Source organism: Camelina sativa, chromosome 20 (genome assembly GCF_030686135.1).
Source record: "Camelina sativa cultivar CO46 ecotype springtype chromosome 20, ASM3068613v1".
Lineage (NCBI taxonomy): Eukaryota > Viridiplantae > Streptophyta > Magnoliopsida > Brassicales > Brassicaceae > Camelina > Camelina sativa.
The window spans coordinates 29,996,865-30,023,390 of NC_141899.1; the positions used below are offsets into that span (position 1 = coordinate 29,996,865).

The 26,526-nt window shown below is 37.1% G+C and overlaps 2 protein-coding genes and 2 pseudogenes across 2 annotated transcripts; 2 read left to right on the plus strand and 2 right to left on the minus strand.

The window, feature by feature from the left end:
• The first annotated feature begins 316 nt into the window (after window positions 1–316).
• On the plus strand, window positions 317–1,702 carry LOC147919615 (uncharacterized). The gene is made up of 3 exons (XM_087506529.1): window positions 317–818; window positions 925–1,509; window positions 1,593–1,702. The coding sequence occupies exons 1-3, from the start codon at window positions 387–389 to the stop codon at window positions 1,638–1,640; spliced, it is 1,065 nt and encodes a 354-aa protein (XP_087362655.1). The 5' UTR covers window positions 317–386; the 3' UTR covers window positions 1,641–1,702.
• A 683-nt stretch (window positions 1,703–2,385) lies between these two features.
• LOC147919616 (uncharacterized) lies at window positions 2,386–3,154 on the plus strand (annotated as a pseudogene).
• A 1,312-nt stretch (window positions 3,155–4,466) lies between these two features.
• LOC147919617 (uncharacterized) lies at window positions 4,467–6,161 on the minus strand (annotated as a pseudogene).
• Window positions 6,162–20,694: 14,533 nt separating this feature from the next.
• On the minus strand, window positions 20,695–22,955 carry LOC147919618 (12S seed storage protein CRA1-like). Its single transcript, XM_087505091.1, has 4 exons — window positions 22,411–22,955; window positions 22,009–22,295; window positions 21,486–21,917; window positions 20,695–21,250 (listed from the first exon to the last, which is right to left on the minus strand). Exons 1-4 carry the CDS (start codon window positions 22,691–22,693, stop codon window positions 20,846–20,848), a joined length of 1,407 nt encoding a protein of 468 aa, XP_087361217.1. The 5' UTR covers window positions 22,694–22,955; the 3' UTR covers window positions 20,695–20,845.
• Between the last annotated feature and the right edge of the window lie 3,571 nt (window positions 22,956–26,526).

The following is a 26,526-nucleotide window of genomic DNA, read 5'->3' on the forward strand; positions in this document are numbered from 1 at the left end:
TATTCATTTAATTTTTTATAATCAATTTCATATTAACGTTGTTTTTTCTTTTTCTTTTTTTTTGAAAAATATTAGCGTTGTTGTTGAAGTATTTAATAGTCCTGGGCATATAATCCGAAACCGAACAAACCAATCTAAACCGATCCAAAAAAAATCGATTTGGATCGATTTTGGTTTCTCTATTAAAACCGATTGGTTTTTATATTGAGTGTAATTTGGATTTTAGTTTTAAACTGATCCGAACCAAAATCCGATCGGTTATCCGCTAAAGCAAGGATGATTTCAGGTTAGATTTGAAATCTTGGAATAAAGACAGTTGGAAGAAGGATAAAGGTTTTTGGGCTAGACTATTGAAGAGAGATGGGGAGATTACCATTAAGCGGCTGATGGATGTGCACCTAGTAGAAGCTCCCAAGTGGGAACCTGATGACAAGCTAAGATTTGTATATGTGTGCGTCATAGCTGGTTTGGTAATGGCTAAGGACGAGAAGAAAAAGATCCCTCTCTCATACATCAAGTTGGTGATGGATTTTGATAAGTTGAGAGCTTATCCTTGGGGTTTGCATTCTTTTGACTACCTTGTGACCTCGATCATGGACACAAGAAAGGAGTTGAAGAAGACCAACAGTTATATTCTTAATGGCTTCTCCTTTGCACTTCAAGTATGGGTTATGGAAGCAATTCCAGTGGTTGGAGAGTTGTTGGGAGAAAAGATCAACAAGGAATTCACAAACGGTGCTAGATGTTATAACTGGAAGGGAGCTGCAAAAGTGTCTTATCAAGACATTATCATCATAGAGCAATCGTTTGGACCAAAGGTTAGTAATTAATTTTCTCTATTCTTCTTTAATTGTCATGGTCTGAATATGGTTCTGTTTTTTTACTATTGCTTAACCAAAATTTTTGTTACTGTTTTTTTGGTAGGATATCGTCTATCCATACATCTCGAGGTCAGGAAATTTTGACATAATCGATGATATAAAGTTTTTTAGGCGTGATGAGATCGATGATGTGGGAGTCAAAAACGTAAACGACTTGGTGCGATCTGGTTACGATTTTAGAGACCATGAGTGGGGTCATGTTGAATCTAATGATGTTGAAGAAGAGAAGATAGAGGAGGTTGTAAACGAAGATGATCATGTTGAAAAGGAAAGTGATGGAGACAATCAATTGTCTGGGTTGGAGAGTACCGAGAAGAAGGAAGATGTAAATGTGGGAGCATCAAGCACGAAGAAGAGAAAGACGAAGCAGATTGATCATGGTGCAGAGAGTCGAAAAATGCAACTCCTATGTCAGCGAGCCGCAACGTCGTTCACTCATGGTTTTGATGAAGAAATAAAGTCATTCATTAAAGGTATGTTTGAAGCTTCTTTCAAGCCTTTTAAGGAAGAAATAAGCCAGCGATTGAAGAAGGTGGAGGAGGATGTATCAGAAGTGAAGGAGATACTATCGACTATAGCATCAACTTCGACACAAGCCACACCATCATCCTTTAAACCAAAAGATGTGGTAAGTCAATAAATAATTTATATGCTTTGGTGTTGTATATGTAATGATTTTGTCAAACTTATTGATTCTTATTTTTGAAACAGGGGAAATCACCATCCGTTCAACCAAAAAGTTTGGTACGTAAAAAGTAACTTGGTAAAAGTTGTCTTCGTTTTAATGTTTTGGAAATCGGTTATGTTTTTTTTTGTTTTTTTTTAAACATTCGGCTTTGTAAGTTTTTTGAAATTATTCGGCTAATTGTAAACTTAAGTATTGTAATTGTCTTTGTGAACTTATGTATTGTATTGTAATCATTAAACTTTGTTTGGATTTATTTGTTTGTAAACATTAAACTTTGTTTGTTCTTTTCATTGACAGGAAGATAACTTTCTTTTCGATGATTTGTTCACCAAATCGGGGGCCATAGACCTTAATATTGAAAGTCAGGATTTATTGGGCACTTAAGATTTCTTAGCGAAAACAGTAGGACATCTTTCGCAAAAACCATGTGTACCTGGAGTTGATCCTCCAATAGATGCGGGAAAGTATGACGAGGATGCTGATTTGGTTTTCGTTTCCGAAGTTAGATGGAATGCTTTGGAAGCATGGCAAAGGAATCATAGGTACGTGTTCTTACAAATTACTATTTTTTTATAATTGTCCAGATTTTAAAAATTTTAGCTTACATATTACTATTTTTTTTCCGCAGTCACGAGCAACTTAAGTTGGGTCCATCGGTAATTAATCATGAAGTGCTCGACCGTGTCATTACTCACTACAAGTGGCTGCACAATCAAGTGAGTATAAACTTGACTTTTTCAATACTTAATTTGTTCATTATTTTACCATGGTTAAATTTAAATTTCACTTTTATTTGTTTTCAAGGAAAGGGATGCGATGATGTACTTATTCCGGGAGAAAACATCTTTAGGTCAAATGAAGTCAGACCGTGTTGGTTTCATGAATGGCATGTTCAGTGAGAGAATCAAAGTGGAATACACCAAGTACTTGAAGACAAAGCGGCAGCACAAATGGGATAGTAGACTTCTCGAGTATGCTAATGGTGAGTTTTCTTCTCACGGAAAGATAGGAAAACAATGGGGTACAGATGTTGACAGGATATACGCTCTGATTTGCATCAACAGCAACCACTGGATTTCTGTTTGCGTTAACTTTGTCTTAAGAACTGTTGAAGTCTTTGACTGTGCTGGACACAAGAATAGAAGGTATGTCGAGTGTTTCGCAACGTCCATCCCAAGGATTTTGAAAGAAATTAATGCAAAGGTGAATGGAAAAGCATCTCTTTTGACACCAATATGAAATCATAGACATGAAGATGCTCTCCGATTTGAATAAGTCGCATAGCGATTGCGGGGTCTATGCATTGAAATACATTGAGTGTCATATGCAATCTCTAAGTTTGGATTTGATGAGCGATGAGAACATCAAATAAGCGCGCTTGAAGATTGCTGTCGATCTGTGGGAAGCTGCAAAGGATCCAATATTACTTGAGCGTATGAAGAACTATGTCCCTCCAAAGTCTGAGTCTCACCATATCGAAATTGACTGATTTGTTTCATCTTTTTTACTATGTCTTTAGTTTGACACATTCTATGACTTTGGTTTTTTTTTGTTTTAGCTTAATATATGATATGACTTTGGTTTTTTTTGTTTTAGCATAATATATGATATGATTTTTGTTTTTTGTTTGAGCTTAATATATGATATGACTTTGGTTTTTTTGTTGTTTTCGCTTAATATATGATATGATTTCTGTTTTTTGTTTTAGCTTAATATATGATATGATTTTTGTTTTAGCTTAATATATGATATGATTTTTTGTTTCATCTCTTTAGGATGTCGATGGTTTTTTCACCAATTCTATCAAACCAATAAACATACTTTTAAGTCTGGCTTAATACCAAACCGGAATTTCTTAAATTTTGTTTAATACCAAAATCTCACTTCCTTTAATGTCGTTTAAAACCAAACCGAGTTTCTTTAATTTGGTTTGAGAGCTAATCATAAATTATAAACTTAACCCGATTCTTTACAAAGAAACACATAAATCCCAAATTCAAAGAAACCTAATATCGACCTAGTACCCTATCGATTGCGAGAAGAAGATGAGCAATGTATCAAGCAATTCGACTGGATCAAATAGTTCCCGTTCAAGAGTAAGAGTGATTGGTGTTCCAAGGAGATGTTGGTGCGGGGAAGGAATTATAGCACTTATATCAAAGTCTGATCCCAATCCTTACCGGAGATACTATCGTTGTGGATTTGCTGCATCAAACAAGGTAAATTGATTTGTTTACACGTTTTGTATATTTTAAATTTTTGATTATAACAGTTGGGATTCTTGTAGCTTAGGAACGATGATCACACCTTTAAATGGGTTGATGAGGCTTTAGTCAACGAGATAGAGACACTGACTGCAAAGAATGTTGAGTTTGAGAAGCACCTGAAAGATTTCAAACTGAGAGATTGGAGTTTGAGAAAATATTTTATGAGAAGATGGAAAAGAAGATATTTGAGAAGATAGAGGATGCTTTGGCTGAAGCAAAAGTCAGCAATAAGAAGATGATGGTGATCTTAGTGATATTGTGCATGCTCTGGATGCAGCAAATTACTAGGATGAGCGTATGAACATGATCATGTTTTTTTTTTGTTTTTTTTGAACTTTGTTTGCTTTTTTCCCTTTTGACCTTCACCATCAAATTATGGTTTGTTAACCTATCACAATGATCATAATTTTTTTGCCGAATATGTTTGTGTATGATAAAGTTTAAACAAAAGGTAGAAATGAATAAATCAACTATAAATTGGGAATAATGAAATGTATAAGCCAGTCTTGACAACTCAAGAGTAGAGTTTAAACAAAAACTAGAAATGAAAAATTCGACCAGGGTGTCTTCTTGAAAAATAAACTGGGAATGGTTTAAAATCATAACAAAGAATAAAACAAGTCACCTTACCTATATTGGGACATCACATGTTGATCGGTTGTGTCCTTCTTTACCACAACGGCTACACTTGTGTCTCTTTGACGATTGTGATTGTTGAGACGCTCTTATCTTGTCTTCCACCGTTTCATGTCTTCGTTTCCTTCGTCTACCAGGGTGTCTTCTTGCTTCAGGTGGTAAAACTTTTGCAGCCTCAACATGGTCAGGGACGCCCCATTCGTTCTCTGGAATACCTATTGGATTAACAGTCTCCTCATAGTACTCTCTCCAACTGGTAGTACTATACATATCATCAGCATATGGATATAGATCATTGCCTATATCAAAAGCTCCTTTGATGGCGTGTCTGCAAGGGAGTTTGCCCATTTAGAACTTCCCACATGTACATGTCCTTCTCTCCAAGTCAACCACAAAGTCTACCCCATGCGCTTTGACCTGTATTATGTTTCTTCCAATCGGATAACTTTTAAAGTATTTATCTTTCACTATTCTTCTTGACATCTTTTTCTCCACCTTAACAGTTAAAGGATCTTTCTGCTTGGCACTTAATTCTCTTCGCTCAAAAAACCAGCGTGTTAACATCTCTCTGATGCTGTCTAGTAAAGGGATTACTGGATACTCTCTAGGTGATCTCAAAGCTGAATTGATCGACTCTGCAGCATTGTTTGTGTTCTGGTCATATCTGTATCCAGGGAAATGGCATCGAGCCCATTTTTTAACCTCAGCATCCTCTAGGTACTCTCCAATCGCAGGACTGATGTTGCAAATGTCTCCAAAACTTTTTTGAAACTCAGCAACTCTATAAGCTATAGACGCTCTTAAAACCAAATCAGCCACACCCCTTCCCTTGTGATATGTAATAACATTACCAATCAAGTGGTGGATGCAAATACCATGAGTAGACAATGGATAGATTTTATCAAGTGATTTGCTAATTGACACATGCCTATCTGAAATGAAAGATAAATCTTTCTCATCTCCAATAACAACCTTTAGTTGCTCAAAAAACCACGGCCATGAAGAATCATTCTCAGAATCAGCAATTCCAAATGCTATTGGATACAAATTAGAGTTCCCATCTACTGCTGTAGCAACTAGTAGAACTCCTTTGTATTTGTTCTTCAAAAATGTTCCATCAACCACAATAACTTTCCTCATTCCCTTGTAAAATCCTCTTATTGACTGACCAAAAGACATAAACAGATATTTGAATCTACTGTCGCAATCAACTTCATAATTTGTATAGGTACCCGGATTCGCTTCTTGTATCATGTACAAGTATTTTGGTATTTTACCATAACTCTTCTCAGGGATTCCTCTAACTTCATTCACTGCATACTCGCGAGACTCCCATGCCTGAGAGTAAGTTAAATCACAACCATACTCTGTACGAATAATATTAATGATATCATTCGGTTTAGGCCCTTCCAATACACCCTCATAATTCTGCATAATGAGATGTCCAATTGTTTTAGCTGAAGGTGTCCTACAAAATTTCTTCTTCTTCGAAAGAGCACAAGTATGGTCCCCCACAAACTTGTTTATCTTGAAATACGTAGACCCATTTAAACACTCAGCACGAAGACTCCATTTGCAAACATCCTCTATCCAGCGTATACACCAAAATACTATTATATCAGATTTCGTAACCCTACAGTCACAGTTGTACCTCATAGCATACAACTCCATTGTTGCTTGTAACACTTCCTTGCTTTTGAAATATTGACCCTTCCTTACGCTCACACCTTTCAACGACGTTCCAACACCATAACCGGTGTTTTCGTCGGATGTTTTCTTCCCTAAAACATCCCTCCGTTTGGCATCATCAGTACCCACAAATGTATAAAGGTTTTCATTCGGTCTACCATCGCCATCTTCAACACTTGAAACCCCTGGTTCTTTATTCAAATCCAATATGACTTTGCTCCCAACATCCTCAACACCACCTTTGAATGTCACACACAAATTTACTATTTTCTTCTTTTTATAGTATGAAAGAAAATTTGTGACCTGACTATTATTCATCATAACGACAGGAGGACAATCAGCACTAAGATCTGTGGGTAAAAAACTTAGCTCCATATCAACCATACTAGGCTCTACTCCATAGGCTTCCGAAACCATAATCTTCTATTCTTCATGTGTTGTACTCGATTCCAAAGTTAGTAATCTTCCACGATTGTCTTCATCAATAATAAACCTCCACTCATGATTGTCAAACAATCTCCACTCTCCACTCTTAACATAGATGTGCATTGCCATGGCTCGAAAATGGTGAAAAGAAATGGGAAAAAACGGTTTAACACACCACTAAACGAAAACGATTAGGGTTGTTATTAGGGTTGTTTTAAAAATTTCTAAAATCATTAGAAAACTATTTCTAAATTTTGTAGAACACAATCTTAAAAAATTATTACGATTTTACCTAATTATTAGATAAATATTCAGTTTCCTATTCCACATATTCACTTTCTATATTTAGCAATCACTAAAAGTTTCAGAGTATACAATCTACTTTTCCGTAGTAGATGTCAACTAATTTTCTCAGAGATAGAGTAAAAAGAATAAAAAATATTCTAAAGATTTCAGAGGATAGAGTAAACCGTAGAAAAATTATACTAAAACGTTTAGAACATAGAGTAAACCGTTTTAGAACAGAAACTATTCCTGAATTTAATATAACATGTACAAAATATTAAAATACATCATCTTAAATTTTCAGAACAGCAGAAAACGTTTTCTAAATTTTTTATATCAAATTTTAACCATAAAAAAAATAACTTATATATATATATTTTTTTTTTTGGAAAAAATTTATATTACCTCTACTATTGTATATCTACTTATTTTCCTATATTTCACATTTTTAAACTTGTTAAATTTATATTACCTCTACTATTGTATATCTACTTATTTTCCTATATTTCACATTTTTAAACTTGTTAAATATTATCAATCATATTTTATTTCAACATTTTTATATTAATTGAAAACGAATTAAGTTTTTATATTTATTTTAAATTCAAAATTTTGTTATTTAAAATCTTTTTTTAATCATATTTACCAAACACCATTTTACATATTATGGGCCTGTTCGTTTCATTATTTAGCATTTAGATCTAAATGATCCATTTAAATGATTCATCTTAATGTCAAATGACCAACAAACAAGACAAAAAAATAGTATATTTGGATGATGAATGATGTAGTACTTTTATCAATTAAATTATCGAACCTCAGTTTGCAATGATCAACACACTAGGAATACACATGAATGCTTAATCTAAACTAATAAGAAAGAGGTTTATTTTATGTATCAACTAGCTAGAAGCAACTTTAAATAAAGCAAACAAACAAACTAAAAGCAAGCAAACACACAACTAAGAACAGTTTTAAAATCAAGATAAAACAAATGAACCTTGGGCAAGGTTAATGACTTAGGAGATAGCTAATCAATCCTAGATGTCTAAGCAAACAATCAAGAATAATCCTTAGGCTAAGAACACTTACGTAAATCAATTCACTTCCATGATAAAGATTCTATGCAAATCAAGCAATCATCAACAATTTCCAAAGGCAATCACAAGATAAGCATGCATTAAAATCAAGTCTTTATACCACTAAACACCCTAATCATCAATTTCCATTGGCTAGGAATACAAAGCTCTTGAATAGTTTGGTTCAGGAATTTCATCAAACACCTTATGGGCATGGAAATCCTAATGTCTAGAATTAAGCTTGACCAAGGCTATCTAGCATTATTAACACTAATCAAGATAGGAAACACATAAATAAATCCTTAGGCATCAAAGATCAATCATCTATCTCCCTAATCTACCTAGCCCAAAGTTCTAAAAGATCTACTCACTCATAGTTATGATCACACAAAGGTAGAGGTTTGATACTTGGGAAATTATAATTAGAGATTGTAGAATAGGAGACTTGAAGAAGAAATTGCTATTAAAAACTTAGAAGGACTCAATCATTCAACAAACCAAGAGTAAACAAGCTTAAGAACCCTAAAAATTGCTAAGCTAAAAGATAAAACAAAAGATAAGTCTCCCCTTAATAGGGTTAGAGTATTTATAGGAAAATAGAAACTAAACCGGAACAAACCGGATTGCAATTAAACCAATCAGAGATAACCGGAACAAACCGGGTTCTGGTTCCAAAAATAGTGCACGATCGACCGACTGATCGACCGACCGGCGATCGTTCCTCTGTCCTGATCAGCCATTGGTCAATTCCTTGGTCGATCGGTCAAGTCTCGGAAATCTGGCTCATGTCTTGATCGGCCATTTGGTCGATTGCTTGGTCGATTGTTGAAGTCTGAAGTCCAGCTCATGTCTTGATCGGCCATTTGGTCGATTGCTTGGTCGATTGTTGAAGTCTGAAGTCCGGCTCGTGTTTTGATCGAGCGGACGATCGACCGGTTGGTCGATCGTTTGGTCTTCTTACCTTCTCTTCCATTTTCTTGCAAATTCTTGACTTATTTGGCTTCAAAGCACACTTTCCTTGTATATCTCTACTCCAACGCCTATGATACCAAACTTGATGCAAAATGCAACCTAAACAACTTAAAAGCTCATGAATATGTACAAAACAATGAATAATTAAGCTTTAAAATCACATAAAAACACAAGATATCAATGAATCTAAATGCAAATGCGTTTGTTTGGATAAACCATCTCCATCCAAATGATCCAACTAGAATCATCCAAATGAGTTTTAAATTTTTGCCTAAAATTTTAAAACTCATTCAGATGATCCATGTGAATGATTCTGGATGCTGCTCATTTTTTTGACAAAAACAAACAAAATTTGAATGGTTCATTTAGATGGTCCATCCAAATGAATAAACGAACAGGCCTCTATATATTCACTATAATAGATTTTCTAAAGATTAAATATATATCCCATAAATTCACATATTTTTATGGTTAACATCAATATAATTAAATTATAATTATATTGTCAAATTAAACTCTCTCTTCTCTCTCACATATTTTAGAGAGAGAAAGAAGCGATTTCCAAAATCTGCAGGATTTTTAATATCTGTAGCATTTGGCTTCTTGTTGAATTGGATTTCATGTTCTTAATCAATTTGAGATATATTCTTCCGCCTAGATCGGGTTCTTCTCCAACTAGGACCAGATCTAGTTTGCTTGTGTTTAAGTTTTAAGTTTAACTCTATATTTTTTTTTCTAATGAACAATGCTTTAATCGAGCTCGTGATTGATAAAGTTTCTTAAGCACAAAAGTGTTTAAAAAAAATATTTCGTCTTTATTGATGTTTAGAAATATAACTCAAAAACTAAACACCTCACAAGCTCTTATGCTTTTTTTAAAGATTGTCACAACTCAACAACCTTATTTATAGAACTAGAAATCCTTTACTAATCATATTCCTATTAGAACTAGATACCTACTAACTCTAAATAGGATTATGATGAGCCCTTCTTGTCCTTATCCAACTTGATAAGGATATATTAGGCTCTAAGCAATGTTGAAGCTTACCCAACATTCACCCCCTTAAGCTTCAAGTTCTTCTTAGTGAGGTCTTGAACACCAATGAAGCTCCTCATCTCCTTGAACTGAATCTTTGCAAGGGCTTTAGTGAGTATATCCGCTTTCTGTTCTTCTCCAGGAATAAACACTACTTCAGTTTGTTCATTTTCAACACATTCTCGGATGAAGTGATACCGTTTGTGAATATGCTTGGTTCTACCATGGAACACATGGTTCTTGGTAAGTTATATGGCGGATTTGTTGTCGATGTACAAGATCATCTTCTTGGTACTCTGTCCTATAATCTCACTCAGCAAATCATAGAGCCAAATGGCTTGTTTTGCAGCTTCTGTCGCGGCCATGAACTCGGCCTCACAGGAGGATAAGACAAACGTCTGTTGCTTTTGCACACACCAAGTGATTGGTGATTCCCCAAAGTAAAACATATAACCAATAGTGCTTCTACCGTCATTCAGGTCAACGTTGGTACTACTATCATAGTAGCCAACAATGTCCTTTGATCCTCCACGCTTAAAAAACAAACCATTAGCCAAAGTTTCTTGCAAGTATCTTAAGATCTGTTTAAGTGCAGCTCCATGTGATTCTCTTGGATCCTGCATATACCTACTCACCACTCCAACTGAGAAAGCAAGATCAGGCCTAGTATGTAATAAATACCTCAACAACTGATTCTCCGACAATACATGGTGGCATCAGCTTTAGGCTTCTCGTTTTGATCTTTGGACATTTTTAAACCAAACTCCATAGGAATATGAGTTAAGTTACACTTGTACAATCTGGCTTCTTTTAGTATCCTTCTTGCATATCCCTCCTGTTTCAATTCAATGCCGTTTTCACTCTGCAACACTTCAATGCCGAGGTAATAAGTGAGCTTACGAAGGTCTTTCATCTCGAATTTTGAAGACATAGATGCTTTGAACTCTTGTATAATCACTAGCGAGTTCCCAGTGATGAAAAAATCATCAACATAAACAACAACTATAAGAAGCTTTGTTCCCTCTGTCTTGCGGTACACAACACTTTCCTTTGAACACTTCTTAAACTTCAGACTTTTCAAAATCTGATCAAGATTTGTGTTCCATCCCCGTGAAGCCTGTCGCAAACCATATTAAGCCTTAGAGAGTTTGAAAACCTTATATTCTTCTCCCTTCTTTTCAAAGCCTTCGGGTTGAGACACATAAACATCCTCGTTGAGCTCCCCATGTAGAAATGCAGTCTTGACGTCGAGGTGATGAATCTCCCAACCATGAGAAGCAGCCAAACCAACAAGCAACATAATTGTTTCAAGTCGAGCTACCGGAGCGAATACCTCATTGAAGTCAATCCCTTCTTGTTGAGCATACCCTTTTGCAACCAAACGAGCTTAAACTTGCTGATTGATCCATCTGCATTCCTTTTGATCTTAAAAAACCATTTAAGACCAATAAATTTAACTCCTCTTGGTGTCTCTACTAATGTCCAGGTCTTGTTCTTGTTGATTGAGCTAATTTCTTCTTCGCACACCTTTGTCCATTCTATTAATCCTTTTGCATCTTCGTAGTTCAATGGTTCATCATTGATAGATAGTAGAAGCCTCTCGCATTAAATATCTGCTAGAAGTGCATAGTCATCAAGATAACTAGGACGCTTGACTGGTCTTTCCGATCGTCGAAGTTGAGGTTGTTGAATAATTTCTGCAGGTTCTGCAGGCTGATTATCACCTTCGTCGTGATCAGCATCAGATCCTTCATCATTGTTAACTTCATCTAGCTCCTCTTAAGCATTTTTCCCAGAATTGTTCTCTGTTTTATCACCGCCATTAACATATGGACCATGACCTCCATCAATGACTCCTCCCTCAAGTCATGCAGAACATTCCTCGTGCATTATTATCCTCCTCATTGCCTCCCTTCCAATTCCAACCATCATTCTCGTTAAAAAATACATCTTGGCTTACAACAACTCTCCTAGTCGTTGGATTTCAAAGTCTATAAGCTTTTGATCCAGGCTCTATTCCAAGATGTACCAGCGTTTGTGACCTATCGTCCAGCTTTTTCATGTTCACTGGTTCAATCTTTGCGTGAGCAAGACAGCCAAAAACTCTAAGATGATCGTCACTTGGTTTCTTGTTTTTAAAGCATTCATAGGGTGTTTGATTTTTTAGAGCTCTTGTAGGAACTCTATTGATCAGATACGTAGAGTGACGATCTGCTTCACCCCATAAGTAATTAGGAACCCTCATTGCTTTCAAGATACTCCTTGTCATCTCCATAAAGGTACGATTTCTTCTTTGAACTACCCCATTTTATTGTGGAGTGTAGGGAGCTGTCACGTGCCTCAAAATTCCGTTTTTCTCACAAAAACGGTGGAACTCTCTTGAGGTAAACTCCCCTCCTCTATCAATATGCAAAGTCTTGATCATCTTGTCACATTCCTTCTCCACAAGGATTTTAAATGCTTTGAACTTCTCAAATGCCTCACGTTTTTCCTTTAGCAAAATAGTCCACATATATGATATATCTAGTGTAATCATCAACAATCACAAAGGCATACCTGTTTTGAGCTAATGTGGCTGGTGATATAGATCCACATAAGTCTGCGTGTAGCAGCTCCAGTGCTCTTGTGGCTCTGTATTTTGCTGCAGATGCAACAGCTTGACGAGTTTGCTTACTGATATATCATGGTTTTTGTGGTTTTTAACCATGATATAAGGAGTCTTTTAGTGTCTTTTCATTTGTTTCTAGATTGTTTTTGAGTCTTTATAGGTTTTTAGCATGAAAGGAGCAAAGTGGAGCAGTTTGGATCATTTTGGAGCAATAATCTGGAGGAAATCAGCTTGGAGTCGAATATGAGAGAGGGCATCGATCGACACTAGAGAGCATCGATCGACACCCTTGTTGCCAACGAGAAAAGAGCCAAATTTGGAAGTTTTACAAATTGCCCGAAGTTTTCCATATTTGCAAGACTAGTCCCTGACGTGTTTTAGGACATATATATATAGTTTTTAGGTTTTCAAAACCCTTAAGTTTTATTCTACCAAGTTTTATTTTTTCTGCAACCCTGAGAGATTTTTGAGAGCTATTGGAGAGAGAGATCTGCTTTGAAAGAAGAATTTCTTGAACTCCTTCCTTACTCTTTTAAATTCAATTGCATATTATTCAGAATTATGTCTTGTTCTTCATTGATTATGTCTGAGTAATTTGCTTGTTAGGTTTAGGGTTTTTCACAGGGATTTTATGAATTATTAGATCTGTTTATTTAGGATTCTTTATCTATCTAGATCTTCATCTTAGGTTGTTCTTCATATTAATCCTTGATTGGCCATCTAGAATTAATACCCTAGGAAAATAAATTGATATGAGAATATAATTGATTTTCCTGATAAAACCTTTTGATGAGCAAAATTATTTATTGCAAAGAGATTTGATTTAATAATTTTGTGAGCAATCTAAACCTGATTTTATTGCTGATTTATTACCTAGAATTTTACAAAGAGATTTGGATTTTCTGGTTTTAAATTTAGATATTATTTGCAGTGAGAACTGATTTAATTTACAAAAGTGTTTAGAGTTCTAGATCCGTTCTTAATTGTTTGAATCCTAATTTATTATTTGATTTAATATTTCATAATTTCCTGAGAAATTCCCTAGGCTTAGCTTTTTGATCTTCTGAATTTACAACAGCTTTTATTTAATATTTTGCATTGCTTTTATTTTAATTCAATTTAATTTGTTTAGCATAATTGAAAAACTCTATAATTTATTGTGTAGACTTGAGTCCTTGTGGAATTCGACCCCTAAGTACTGCATTGACCTCTTAATTTGAGAGAGTAGCTCTAGGGTTTAATTTGAGCATATCAAATTTTGCCCCAGACTTAGCCTTTGCTTGCCCTCAAGCAAAACATAAACTTAGACCTGTGAAAGAAGTTTGAAAACAGGGAACTCACTCAATTGCATGATGATTCTTATTCACACTCTTCATTTACCTGACTCAAGAACTTACTTCTTATACTCAACCATGATTAGCATCAACATTCCTTACTCAAATCCCACAATCCTTTGGAATCTCTGAAATCTCCATTGTCATCTCATTAGTCAATATTAAAGCATAAATAAGGTGAATTCTTACCTTGGATGTATTGATCAGTGGCATGTGGACTCTCTTCAGGCCAAAACATTCTTCTTACATCTCCTTTCCTCTCTCTTTTCTCACTTCTTTTTATTTTTCTTTTCTTATTTTTTTCTAATCAAAGGTGTAAGCGAATACCGGAATCATCGGTAATTTACCTACCCCTCGCTTCCAAGCTTTGTGTGATCATTTGACTCAAGAGTAGAATAATGAGGTCACTGGTAATTTACCTACCTCTCTAAACTGATCAAAATCATCTCATCTTTTATTCTCTTTTTTTTTCTGATCTTTTTTTTTTGTTTAAAGCACTGAAGGGAAGAGAGAGGGGAGACATACTTTGAAAAATTGCATTGTCTTGTATGGCCTGAAGAAGAAGTCTAGTCCACTGATTTCCAACCCCAAAGTAAGAGATTAAGTCCGGTTAAAATCCTGATAAAGGTTGAGACAACGTTAGATCAATCAGATATCCATTGAATAAGGGCTTTCAGGATTGTTGATAAGGCTCATAGTTTTTCTAAGCTTCAGTTCTGAGATCAAGCATAAACAAATAATCATTAGAGTGTTAGCCAAATAAGAGAAATCATTAATCAAGATCATAATTCCCAAAGACAAAAAGAAAAATTTTGAAAAATTTGACTCAAACTTTATGGTTTTGACTGACACAACTGAAACTCAAAAACAGAAATCATAGTTAGTAACTAACCTCTCCCAGACTTAAACAACACTGGCCCCAGTGTTATCAAGTAAGAGGAAAGCAAGAATAAAAATAAAATAAATAAAAATCAAAATCAAAAGAAAAAGAAAACCTACCAGTGGGTTGCCTCCCACTAAGCGCTTGTTTTCAGTCATTAGCTTGACTGTGTTGGAGCTCAGGCATCCGGAGGATCAGAACATGGCATTGAGGTCCTCTTCATCCAAGGTGGTTTATAAGCTTTAGGTGCATGAGGCTTGCCAAGGATGTGAGGAACAGGACCAGGGTGGGATTTAGGGATTGGTTTGCCTCTCTTATGTCCTGCAAAACCATCAACAGAAGAAACAAGCACTCTACGATAATCTCGTGGCTTGGTTAACTGCAAAACAGTTTTTCTCTCTTTGAAATTCTTGTTGATGATAGGAGGAGGATTAGGTGCAGAAGAGGTGTACCTTTGCCTTACCTGAGGACTCTGGAGGGTGGAATGGGAGACTTTCCGTTTGGGAACAGGTTTCTGTCTTGGAGCTTCAACTTTGGACAAGCTTTGTCTCGGATGTGGAGGGGTGTCGATCGACACCCTCTTGGTGGCATCGATCGACACTGAGCCTGATGCTCGTGTTGCAGAAACTTTTTCAACAGAAAAAGTCTGTCCATCAATAGTAGGAGCTCTCCTCAGTTTATCCATCTCAAAACTCATACTCAAACCATCCACATTCAGTGCTATGTGTCCCTTCTGCACATCTATGATGGCACCAGCTGTAGCCAAGAAAGATCTTCCTAAGATGAGAGGATCTTTAGGCTCTTGATCATACTTCAGCACCACAAAGTCAGTGGGAATCATTAAGTTGCCAACCTTAACTGGAATATCCTCTAAAACACCTTCAGGAGTTCTTCGGGAGCGATCAGCCAAGATAAGAGAAATCTGAGTTGGCTTGAATTTTGTCATCCCAAGTCTCACAGCAACAGAATGTGGCATCAAGTTGATGCTAGAGCCAAGGTCACAAAGTGAGTGAGAAAACCTTCCTGCTGAGATAGAGCAATCAAGAACAAAGCTTCCAGGATCTGGTAATTTCTTAGCAGTCCTACATTGAATGATTGCACTCACTTCCTTAGAGACAACCACCTCCTGCTTCTTCTCCTTCTTCCTCTGTGAAGGCTGGTTTAACAGAATTGCACTGACATCCTTAGTAAGCAGTGCTCCTTCTTCAGGGCTCAAACCATTGGATACCATTCTCTTTACATAGCGTTTTAGTGGTGGTGAAAGCTTCACTGCATCAATCAATGGCATCTCAATCATCACCTTGTCCATCATTGCCTTGCATCTAGCTTCCTCCATCTCCTGCTTAGACTTTCTTGGCTTGGGAAAAGGAACCTTAGGCTTGTAGACCCTTTCAGCAGCTGGAACCTGAGATTTCACAGCTTTTAGTTCCGTCTGAGATGAGTGTCGATCGATACCTAGGTGGTGTCGATCGACACCATCATCTGAAACCGAGAATTTTGTCGATTTTTCACCCAGCTCGGCAGAAGCAATTTCAACAGCATCTTCATCCCTCACAGATATGGCATTGCAAGCATGTCTGGGGTTTGACTCAGTTCTTGCTGGAAGATAATTCTCTTGCCGTTTTACAGACCCAGCAGTCTGTGCAACTTGAACCTCCAGCTTCTTAACATGAACATTTAATGCTTCTATCTTCCCATTCAGCTCAGTGTAGACATTGTCAATCTTTCCATTGAATGTCACTGTCAGATTCTCTTGTCCTTGTAGAAGCTGCTCAAGCATGGCCTCCATTCTACTCTCTGAAGAATTCTTAGGAGGTGGAGACTGATAAGATGAGTTCCCATATGTCCTTGTATAGCCATTGTTCTGTTGTTGCTGCTGATACTCTGGCTTGGAAGTGTAGCCTAAAGAGTTCCCACTGTAAGGCGTATTGCCTTGCTGAGTTCCAAACCGCTGTCCCTGATTCCCATACACATAGTTCACATCCTCCTCTTGGTGTCCTTGATCAGGTTCTGGCTCATATGTCTCAACCTCAGCAGAAAAATGAACAGATTTCTTACCCATAAGGAGATTATGCACTGAATCCAGCTTAGCATTAACAGAAGCTAACTGGTTTGAATCAAATCCTCCATGCAATCTCTTCCTTTCAGCATCTGCTCTCTTAGTACTATTGCTAGCAGCTAAATTCTCAATCAAAACTTCAGCATCTTCTGGAAATCTTGTCTTGAAGTTCCCATGACTTGCAGCATCCAAAGCTAACTGATACTTCCAGTCACACCCTCTGAAGAAGATACTCAACAGTTGTACCCTTGAAAAACCATGGTGTGGACAATCCCTCTGATAAGCTTTGAATCTCACCCAAGCTGCCTTGAAAGCTTCATCTGGTCTTTGCTTGAAAGTGGATAGCTTGACTCTCAACTCATCTGACATTGCATCATCATAGAAATGGTTTAGGAAAGCCACTTTGACTTGTTGCCAAGATGTCAAAGATCCAGCTGGCAACTGCTTCAACCACTGAGATGCCTCTCCTGCAAGTGAGTATGGGAAGAGCTTGCAGAATATGAAGTCCTCAGTCACTCCATTAGCCTTGATACTGGTCACAAGATCCTCAAAATGCTCAATATGGTCCAGAGGCTTCTCATTGGGCAAAGCAGAGAAAGGTCTCTGCCCAACTAGTTGAAAGTACGCAGGTTTCAACTCAAAATCATTCCTCTGAAAAGGGGGAGGAACAATAGCAGACCGGTTCTCATACACCAGATCAGCCCTATTGTAGTCAGCAATGTTCCTGATCAAGTCCCGGTTTTGCTCATGTCGTCGAACGGGGTTCTGTACGTGGTTGGCAGCTCCACGCACGTCTGCAGGTGGGTGTCGATCGATGCCACCTGGTTGGTGTCGATCGACACCAAGATCCGGATCATCAACGATACCAGCTTGCTGGTTCACGACAGCCTGCTCGTTGACAACAGGTTCAGGAATCACGTTTCCTTCTGCATCAAGCTTTTGGCCATGCTCATTGCGCAAGTGGCCCTCTTGATCCCTCAAAACACCAGCCTCATCACGCATCAGAATGATCGTATTAACCATCTTCAGAGATTTAGCTGCTTTTCTATTCTCACGCTCAAGTTTTCCCAACTCTTGGTTTGACAAATTCATAGTAGGACCAGATTTGTTGCTCCTTGTGTGAGGTCTAGGAGGCATGCACCTGAAACACGAAAGAGAAGAAAAACAAAAACGTGTAAGTAGAAAATAAAAAGAAAAATTTAGACGAAATTAAAAACTTAAATCTAATGGTAGAATCAGAGAGTCCCCGGCAACGGCGCCAAAATTTGATAAGCTCAAATTTACCCTCTAGAGCTACTCTCTCAAATTAAGAGGTCAATGCAGTACTTAGGGGTTGAATTCCACAAGGACTCAAGTCTACAAAAAAAATTATAGAGTTTTTCAATTATGCTAAACAAATTAAATTGAATTAAAATAAAAGCAATGCAAAATATTAAATAAAAGCTGTTGTAAATTCAGAAGATCAAAAAGCTAAGCCTAGGGAATTTCTCAGGAAATTATGAAATATTAAATCAAACAATAAATTAGGATTCAAACAATTAAGAACAGATCTAGAACTCTAAACACTTTTGTAAATTAAATCAGTTCTCACTGCAAATAATATCTAAATTTAAAAGCAGAAAATCCAAATCTCTTTGTAAAATTCTAGGTAATAAATCAGCAATAAAATCAGGTTTAGATTGCTCACAAAATTATTAAATCAAATCTCTTTGCAAGAAATAATTTTGCTCATCAAAAGGTTTTATCAGGAAAATCAATTATATTCTCATATCAATTTATTTTCCTAGGGTATTAATTCTAGATGGCCAATCAAGGATTAATATGAAGAACAACCTAAGATGAAGATCTAGATAGATAAAGAATCCTAAATAAACAGATCTAATAATTCATAAAATCCCTGTGAAAAATCCTAAACCTAACAAGCAAATTACTCAGACTTAATAAATGAAGAACAAGACATAATTCTGAATAATATGCAATTGAATTTAAAAGAGTAAGGAAGGAGTTCAAGAAATTCTTCTCTCAAAGCAGATCTCTCTCTCCAATAGCTCTCAAAAATCTCTCAGGGTTGCAGAAAAAATAAAACTTGGTAGAATAAAACTTAAGGGTTTTGAAAACCTAAAAACTATATATATATGTCCTAAAACACGTCAGGGACTAGTCTTGCAAATATGGAAAACTTCGGGCAATTTGTAAAACTTCCAAATTTGGCTCTTTTCTCGTTGGCAACAAGGGTGTCGATCGATGCTCTCTAGTGTCGATCGATGCCCTCTCTCATATTCGACTCCAAGCTGATTTCCTCCAGATTATTGCTCCAAAATGATCCAAACTGCTCCACTTTGCTCCTTTCATGCTAAAAACCTATAAAGACTCAAAAACAATCTAGAAACAAATGAAAAGACACTAAAAGACTCCTTATATCATGGTTAAAAACCACAAAAACCATGATATATCACTTACACACTAGGCATGACTCGCATAGTTGATTCTCCTTATCAATCTTTGGCAGTCCAAAGACCATCTCCATTGTTGACATGTTTCTGATAGTTTTGAAACTGATATGACTGAGTCTTGCATGCCATCTCCATGTCTCTTCTTCGCTTCTTGAATGTAAGCAGGCCGGTTTACCAATTTTGAGATTTATTCTATAAAGTCTGTTAGGAGACCTTATTCCATAAGAATCGTATGTGTAGTGTTAGGTAGTTCTGTCTCATCCTAACATCACAGCCATACCTGGTTGCCTGTCCCAAACTCAAAATATTGCTCTTTAGTTTAGGAATAAAGTAGATGTCATATTTAGTTCACTAAACATCTCACAAGCTCTTATACTTTTTTTAATAATTATCACAATTCAACAATCTTATTTATAGAACTAGAAATCCTTTACTAATCATATTCCTATTAGAACTAGATACCTCCTAACTCTAAATAAGATTATGATGATGAGCCTTCTTGTCCAATTATCCAACTTGATAAGGATATTTTAGGCTCCAAGCAATGATGAAGCTTATCCAACAAGTGAGTAATATCTTCACAGACTATTGAGAGAGCTTACAAGATAGGTATAGGTGAATCTTTCCGTACGTTGAAAGCTGGATTGAGAGATTTTAAACTTTTTTCAAAGTGGTTGCATGGAATCTTTAGTTGATAGACGTGGAATATCAACCGGTACTGCCTGTTTTGACATCTCTTCAACTCATATTAGACACGCTTCAGTTACATGACACTTTTTTGTTAACCAAATAATGGATTATTACCCAAAAACTTAATTACCTACGGATTTTCTGACCGACAATCCGACGAAAATTTTATCCACACCATAAAACACTGATCAACTTCATTGGAAATTTGTCGATACAACCTGTAGACGACGGCTAATCGATGGATTTGGCCGTCAAATACAACCTACTTTCTTGTAGTAGGGGGTTAAGCTAGGTTTTGAATTTTAATCAAAAGTGCAAGAGGTTAGATCTTTGACTTTCATGAAATAACGAGAATAAGAACACAAAGTATTTGTGACGAATTATTGTTAGACTCTCGTAACATAACGACATCGGTTTATATAGATATAGGAATAATGGTAATTTCCTAAATTAATATATTGACAAATCCACAACACTTCCATTACCAAACCTCGACCTGATCCCTTCATAGTCTTCGTTGATCTCGACTCGGTTTGGATCAATCTCATTGATCTCCCAATTTAACGGTCATATAAACTCGAATATGATAAAGGTTAAGTTCTCTTCAACAAAAAAAGTTCTCATTTTCTCAAGATTTCAATCAGTATGTATAATATATAAATTATAAAAGGTTTTAAAATTTAAACAGTGGTAAAATATAAAGAGACGATCGAGAAAAACAAAAAGAGATTTTATTCAGAAAAGAAGTTGCATTTTACAAGTAAAAACCTCGACAAAAACTAGTTACATTATTATTACTATTTAACTTCCTTTAACAGTAGAGCCGTAGAGGCTCACTGTTAAACGCCACATTTTTAAGCTCTTAAGCTGCAGCCACCCTTGGCCTTCCGTTGCTAGCTGGGCCGCTGCTGTGAGTCAAAGTAGTCTCGAGTGTGTTGAATTTGACCCTCTTTGCTTCTTCGTGTGAGATTTGGAACCCATTGGTTATGACCGCTAATGGTAAACCTCTCATGACTGAGGTTCGTCCAGCAAGAGTGTTGATTTGTGCGTTTGCGTTTGTTTTGAACTCGACCCACCGGAACTGGTCGCTTGTTGCGCGTTTCACCACCGAGAAACCCTGAGGTACGACAATAAGCTGTCCTTGAGAGACTTGTCCGTCGAACACTCTGTCACCGTTGTCGTTTACGATCTGTACTTGCGCTTCCCCATCTGTCACGTAAAGAACCGCGTTCGCGTTTGCATTCCACTGTGGAAGCACCATTGCGTTCTACACGCAAACACGTTTGAAGAGTCATGTTTAAATGTAGAAATGGACATATAATTATAGCGAACGATACCTTAACTGAGACCAACCAAACCAAAATATTTTGAAACTCAATTAAACTGGTTATAGAGTTTCAGATAAACCGAACCGAACTTTTCAATATATCCATCCTCATTCATATGCATGCAAATGTTACTTGGTTTTTAGTTATATTATATAATATATATTTTTAACTTACTTGACTGATAGATCCACGGAGGGCTGAGAGACGGATGAAGCGAAGGATGGGGAGATCGTAACTGTTGAGAGTGCTGATGTAACCGAGCTGTGGCTTGTACACGTCAGCACGAGACGGGTCATCGAGGTTATCAACGGACCTGGCACTGCATATGGTCTCCTCTAAACCGTTACCTACTCTTTCTTCTTCCTCCTCCTGAGGTCTCTGTCCCCTCAAAGGTGGCCTAATGACACCGAATGGACCTTGTACTCGGACAATGTTTCCACGGTTGTCATCTTGGTTCTGAAGTTGTTGCGCTGTCTGAAGATCGATCTTCAAAGCTTGAGCAATAACCTCAGGTCCGAATCCACTGAAAATGTTCTTTTGTGGCTGTTGCTCTCGTCCATGTAGCCATACTTGGCCTTGTGGGTTGTTTCCGGCTAAGTAAAATGGCTTCATAACACACACCAAAAAAAGCACATCACTTTTTTGTTATTTTGTGACTAGATAATGATATATTTTTGAGGTTTTGGTTTATATGTACCCTTGGGTTGCGGTCGAGCTGGTTCTGGTGACTAGCTAGATCGAAGATGCTGACGATGACAAGTGGTTGCTGTCCGTCGTTGTAGAACCACTGTGCTACTCCGGGTGTTGTGGCAATGGTGTCACCGCTCCTTATGTGCTCCACTTTCTGGTGCATGTCATGGAACTTTTGGCTTTGACCTTCTTCACCCTGACCCTCGAACTGTCTGCCTTGGCGTGGTTGGAACACTGATGAGTCTTGGAATGTCTCGGCGCATCCGGGGATCACTTTTCCCATAAGACCTCTTCCTATATATAGTGCATTTTTGATCAAAATATGAATCCCTAACAATGTATTTGTTCTAAAGAGCATGGACCATAGAGTCACGAATTTGAGTCTCGAAATAGACAGAATCGTACGTACCTTGAGCCACGAAGGAGAGTTTCGCGGTGTTAACAAAAGAGGGCAAGTAGAGACCCTTAGACTCGATGACATAACGTGTGAAGGAGACGCCTGAGCATCGGAGCTGAGGAGCGTGGTGGTCCCACACCTCGATGCGACCAGCCTCACTCTTCAGTACGTGTGATGGCTCGAGCGCATTGAGCTGGTCGAGTTGGCACTCGTTTGGAAACTGCTGAGCTGTGGAGCCATGGAAAAATATCAAAAGTGTTAAGGAGAAAGAAAGAAGAGAAGAGACTCGAGCCATTTTTGTTTTTCTTTCCTACTTTTTGTGGTTTCTTACTTGCGTTATGTAAAGCTATTTATAGAATATTTATTTGAATTTTGTTTATTTAAAGTTATTGAAGGATAAATTGATTCTAACAAGAACCAGGTATATAGAATCGACTATGTACAGTTTACACACTTGAATTGCTACTTTTATGTCTTCACGCTGTAAAGAAAACATATTAATGAACAGACTCGACACATTTCATTTTGCATGGCTTATTTGTGTGCATGTTTCTTACACATCAGCTTTGAGATAGGCACGTAATCTTTATTTACTTATTTAGTAACAGGACAAATTTGTATTTATTTATGTATTTATTGTGTACAACTCTCAAGATGTATATAAACCATTTTTTGTAGATGCCATCATCCGTACGGATGGATATGCTATTTTGTCAACAAAATTATTAAAATTTGTTTATGTTATTTATTATCCATTAGCTATATATATAAACTGATTAGACCGTAATTATAAAGAGAATGATATTGAAGAAAGTATCAAATCAAGAGATTAGGAATGAAACATGAAGAACTAGAATATTAAGAATAGTGAAACCTAAGAAGATGATGATCAATAGTGATAAAAGTCTATTATTAAGGAGAATAAGATGGTGGAGAGACCGATTTGGATATATATCTAATTAATAAAATATTAAAATTTCCAATATTATTTAGTTATGTTTTTAAATTTTATTTTTAAAATTAAATTTGTCATTAAAAACATGATATTGTATTACTGTGGTTTCTTACAGATTTGTTATTAGACCATTTGCATTGGTAGTCTCTCATCCAATTTTATCATCATCAAAAAAATTAATAAAATATAAAATAATAATTTTTATTGTAAAAGTTTTTCAAAACAAATGAGAATGCCTTTTAAAGTTTTTTTTTTGGGGTGAAATATTTGATTTCATTTACATAACTATAAGAGCAGGGTACAGAGATCTAAAGTCTAAAACAAAAGATACAAAAATATTTCTCAATATCACAAAAAAATAAAATAAGATAAAACGACGATTAATCCAAAAAAGCTTTGAAGCATAAGCTAAAAAGAAAATGTTACATGAGAGGTCAAGGTGTGTCGATAAGTTTTCCACGAGAAGTTCAATGAAAACTAGATGGTCCCTATCAAATAAAGACTAGGTGATGTTGATAATGAATTCATTGCTAAGCGTCTTGCTGGCGCGAAAAAAGCTCCTTTAAGTAGTTAAAGGCCAAACCATGAAACTTCATGAACTTGGGAGCAAAGAAACTCTCAAAAGAAGCTATCAAAAGGATGCACCAAAGATATATCTCACACCGTAACATAACAGGTAGAGTCTCTCTCGCATAAGAGCCATAACCATGGAGATTAAGGCTTCCACACAAATTTTGTAGTTAGCATGACATGGACAAGTTATAGTTCAATTTTACCGGCGAAAGAAGGGTGATGCTTTCTAATGGTTTCAGAAAAGCAAAGCATATAGGATTGAAGGTCTTTGAATGGTGGCTAAAGTCGCTTGCTAGTATTGACAAATGGTGACTATTGGCTAAGAGTCTTCTATAGCCATAATCAAGTTGTTGGCAATAAGAGTTTAGAGCTGAAACGTCAAGAAACCTCGGAACCACGGGAGCAGAGGTGATTACCATATAAGAGCAGATACTAGAGATCTAACTAACTGAATGAGAAAACCTAGCAGTCTAATTGGTTTATCGCTCGAGAAGAGTCTCGGCCTAAGAGAAGATAGACACAATCTAGAGCTAATTATGAGCTAGAGTTTGTCAATGAATTTGAATAGGTGGACTTGGTTTTTTGGAAGATGGGCTGAATGTAACGCCCCCGAACCGTCTTATGGCCGGAAATACCCAGAACGGCCCTGAGACGTCACTTGGAAACGACCACCAACGACCCGGCCAAGGTTCTAAACCCCATTTATGGCCTTGGCCGGACCATCAGCGAGGTCTCCACCACTATAGACACCACTTAGGCTTTTATACCTTCGCGATGCCCAAGTGTTGCGCTGTCCCGGACAAGGATCTATGAGCCGATACTCGTATTCGAATATAAAACCGATTCTTTTATTAAATAAAATAATTCACAAGTCTTAGCAAAATATTTGAAGCGTTTATGGCCAGACCTATTGCCAAAAAGATTATACAGATTTTTCTTATAAAATATAACATACTTTTTCTTTACACAAATGCACAAAATCTACTTTCCGGGCTCCTATCGTCCAACACGCCCTCTAACACCCTCTACTGGTTGCCTGCAGGACAAACACTATCATAAGTAATCTAAGATTACTTAGTGAGTAACAGGGATCCCTGCAGAAGATTAGATTCTCATCCCAACCCCAAAATCACACGGAATCAATCATGCAACACACAACAAGCAATCAAGCAGAGAAAACATGCAGAAGCTAAAAGCAACAAATGCAAGCAATCTACAAACATGCAAACTTGAATAAAAAGAAAATATTTTTAAACAAGTTTACTATGGCCCATATATGCTGCCTCTCGCCAATCACCCATTTTCTCCGCATTGCATCCACCTCGGCATGCAATCGGAGATTTCCACATAACTACACCGTCGTGTAGAGCTCCGGCCATGGTAGCTAACCAAGTCTCTCCGAGCATTCGACATGCAACACAACACTTATGTATGATGCATGTCGTAACCAACCGGGCGAAGGTCAGACATATCCCTGTCATAGTGTGCTTATGGCTGTTGAACCTCCTGTCACAATGCCACACACTAAGACCTTCTATTTTCATGGGTACTTATGTTTATAAGCCTTAAAGAACTTATAACACACCAAGTCCTCACCAAAAGTGGGTATTCAAGTTTATAAGCCTTAAAGAACTTATAAATCACTAAATACCACCACTTAACCTCACATGCAATATATCTAAAATGCAGATCCGCAATCATGCATAAGATCTACCATGCAGCACATCCCACACTGAGCAACCAACTCAAGGTGCATGCAAAACACAAGAAATTCTAACAAGAAAATCAAGCAGAAATGCAACTATATGCACATGCAAACTGACACTAGATTGAGTCGTTGACAACAATCTAGTTCAGATCTATGCTCCATGAATTCACAGATTGTCGAAGAACCCAAGAGGAAACCGTTGGAATCCTTGGTAGCTTCAATCTTCACTTTGCAGATGCAGCAACTGATCGGCGAGACTTCTCAAAACAATTCTCCAGAGCTTCGCTCCCTTCTCTTCTCTCGCACTCTCGACAGCCCTTGGCACTCCTTTATTTTCTCTTCTCCAAATGAGAAAGAATGAGGCTATTTATAGAGTCTTGAGTGAAGTAGTGGAGACATGCAAAAGAGGTGAGGTGTCGCCTTCTCATGTCTCAGGCGTGTGGTGATGACACCTCAGGGGGCGATGTGTCACGCTTACATTCACCCAACTCGCATGGCGTCAAAGTATATTCTCCTCCGCTCACTAAATTCTCCAGGGAATCAAGAATATTCTCCTCCACTCACACATTTTCGATGGCATCTAGGAATATTCTTCTCCACTCACACTCTTGAGTGATTAAATAATTCCTCCACTAACTTGGGACAAAAATCGGGTGGGTGGGAATATTCCTCTCCACTTTCCTCTCCACCAATTAAATAATTCATTAGTGGTTCCTCCACTATGAATATTTAATTAATTTCTTCAACTCCACTAACTCCGCTTAATAAAATATTATTTTTAGCGGGTTCTTTCCCATCTCCCGTAACTTCCTTCCTTTTTGATCCCCTTCCGGGTCAATTCTTCAGGAAAATTTTATTCCGTAGTGAGGGTCACTACACTGAAGGTGAGAAA

Coding starts and splice junctions, on each gene's coding strand:
- LOC147919615 (XM_087506529.1), top strand. CDS start 387: ATGGATGTGCACCTAGTAGAAGCTCCCAAGTGGGAACCTGATGACAAG. Junction 819..924: donor AGCAATCGTTTGGACCAAAG/GTTAGTAATTAA, acceptor TTTTTTTGGTAG/GATATCGTCTATCCATACAT. Junction 1,510..1,592: donor CCTTTAAACCAAAAGATGTG/GTAAGTCAATAA, acceptor TTTTTGAAACAG/GGGAAATCACCATCCGTTCA.
- LOC147919618 (XM_087505091.1), bottom strand. CDS start 22,693: ATGGCTCGAGTCTCTTCTCTTCTTTCTTTCTCCTTAACACTTTTGATA. Junction 22,296..22,410: donor ACTCTCCTTCGTGGCTCAAG/GTACGTACGATT, acceptor CACTATATATAG/GAAGAGGTCTTATGGGAAAA. Junction 21,251..21,485: donor TCCGTGGATCTATCAGTCAA/GTAAGTTAAAAA, acceptor GTTTGCGTGTAG/AACGCAATGGTGCTTCCACA.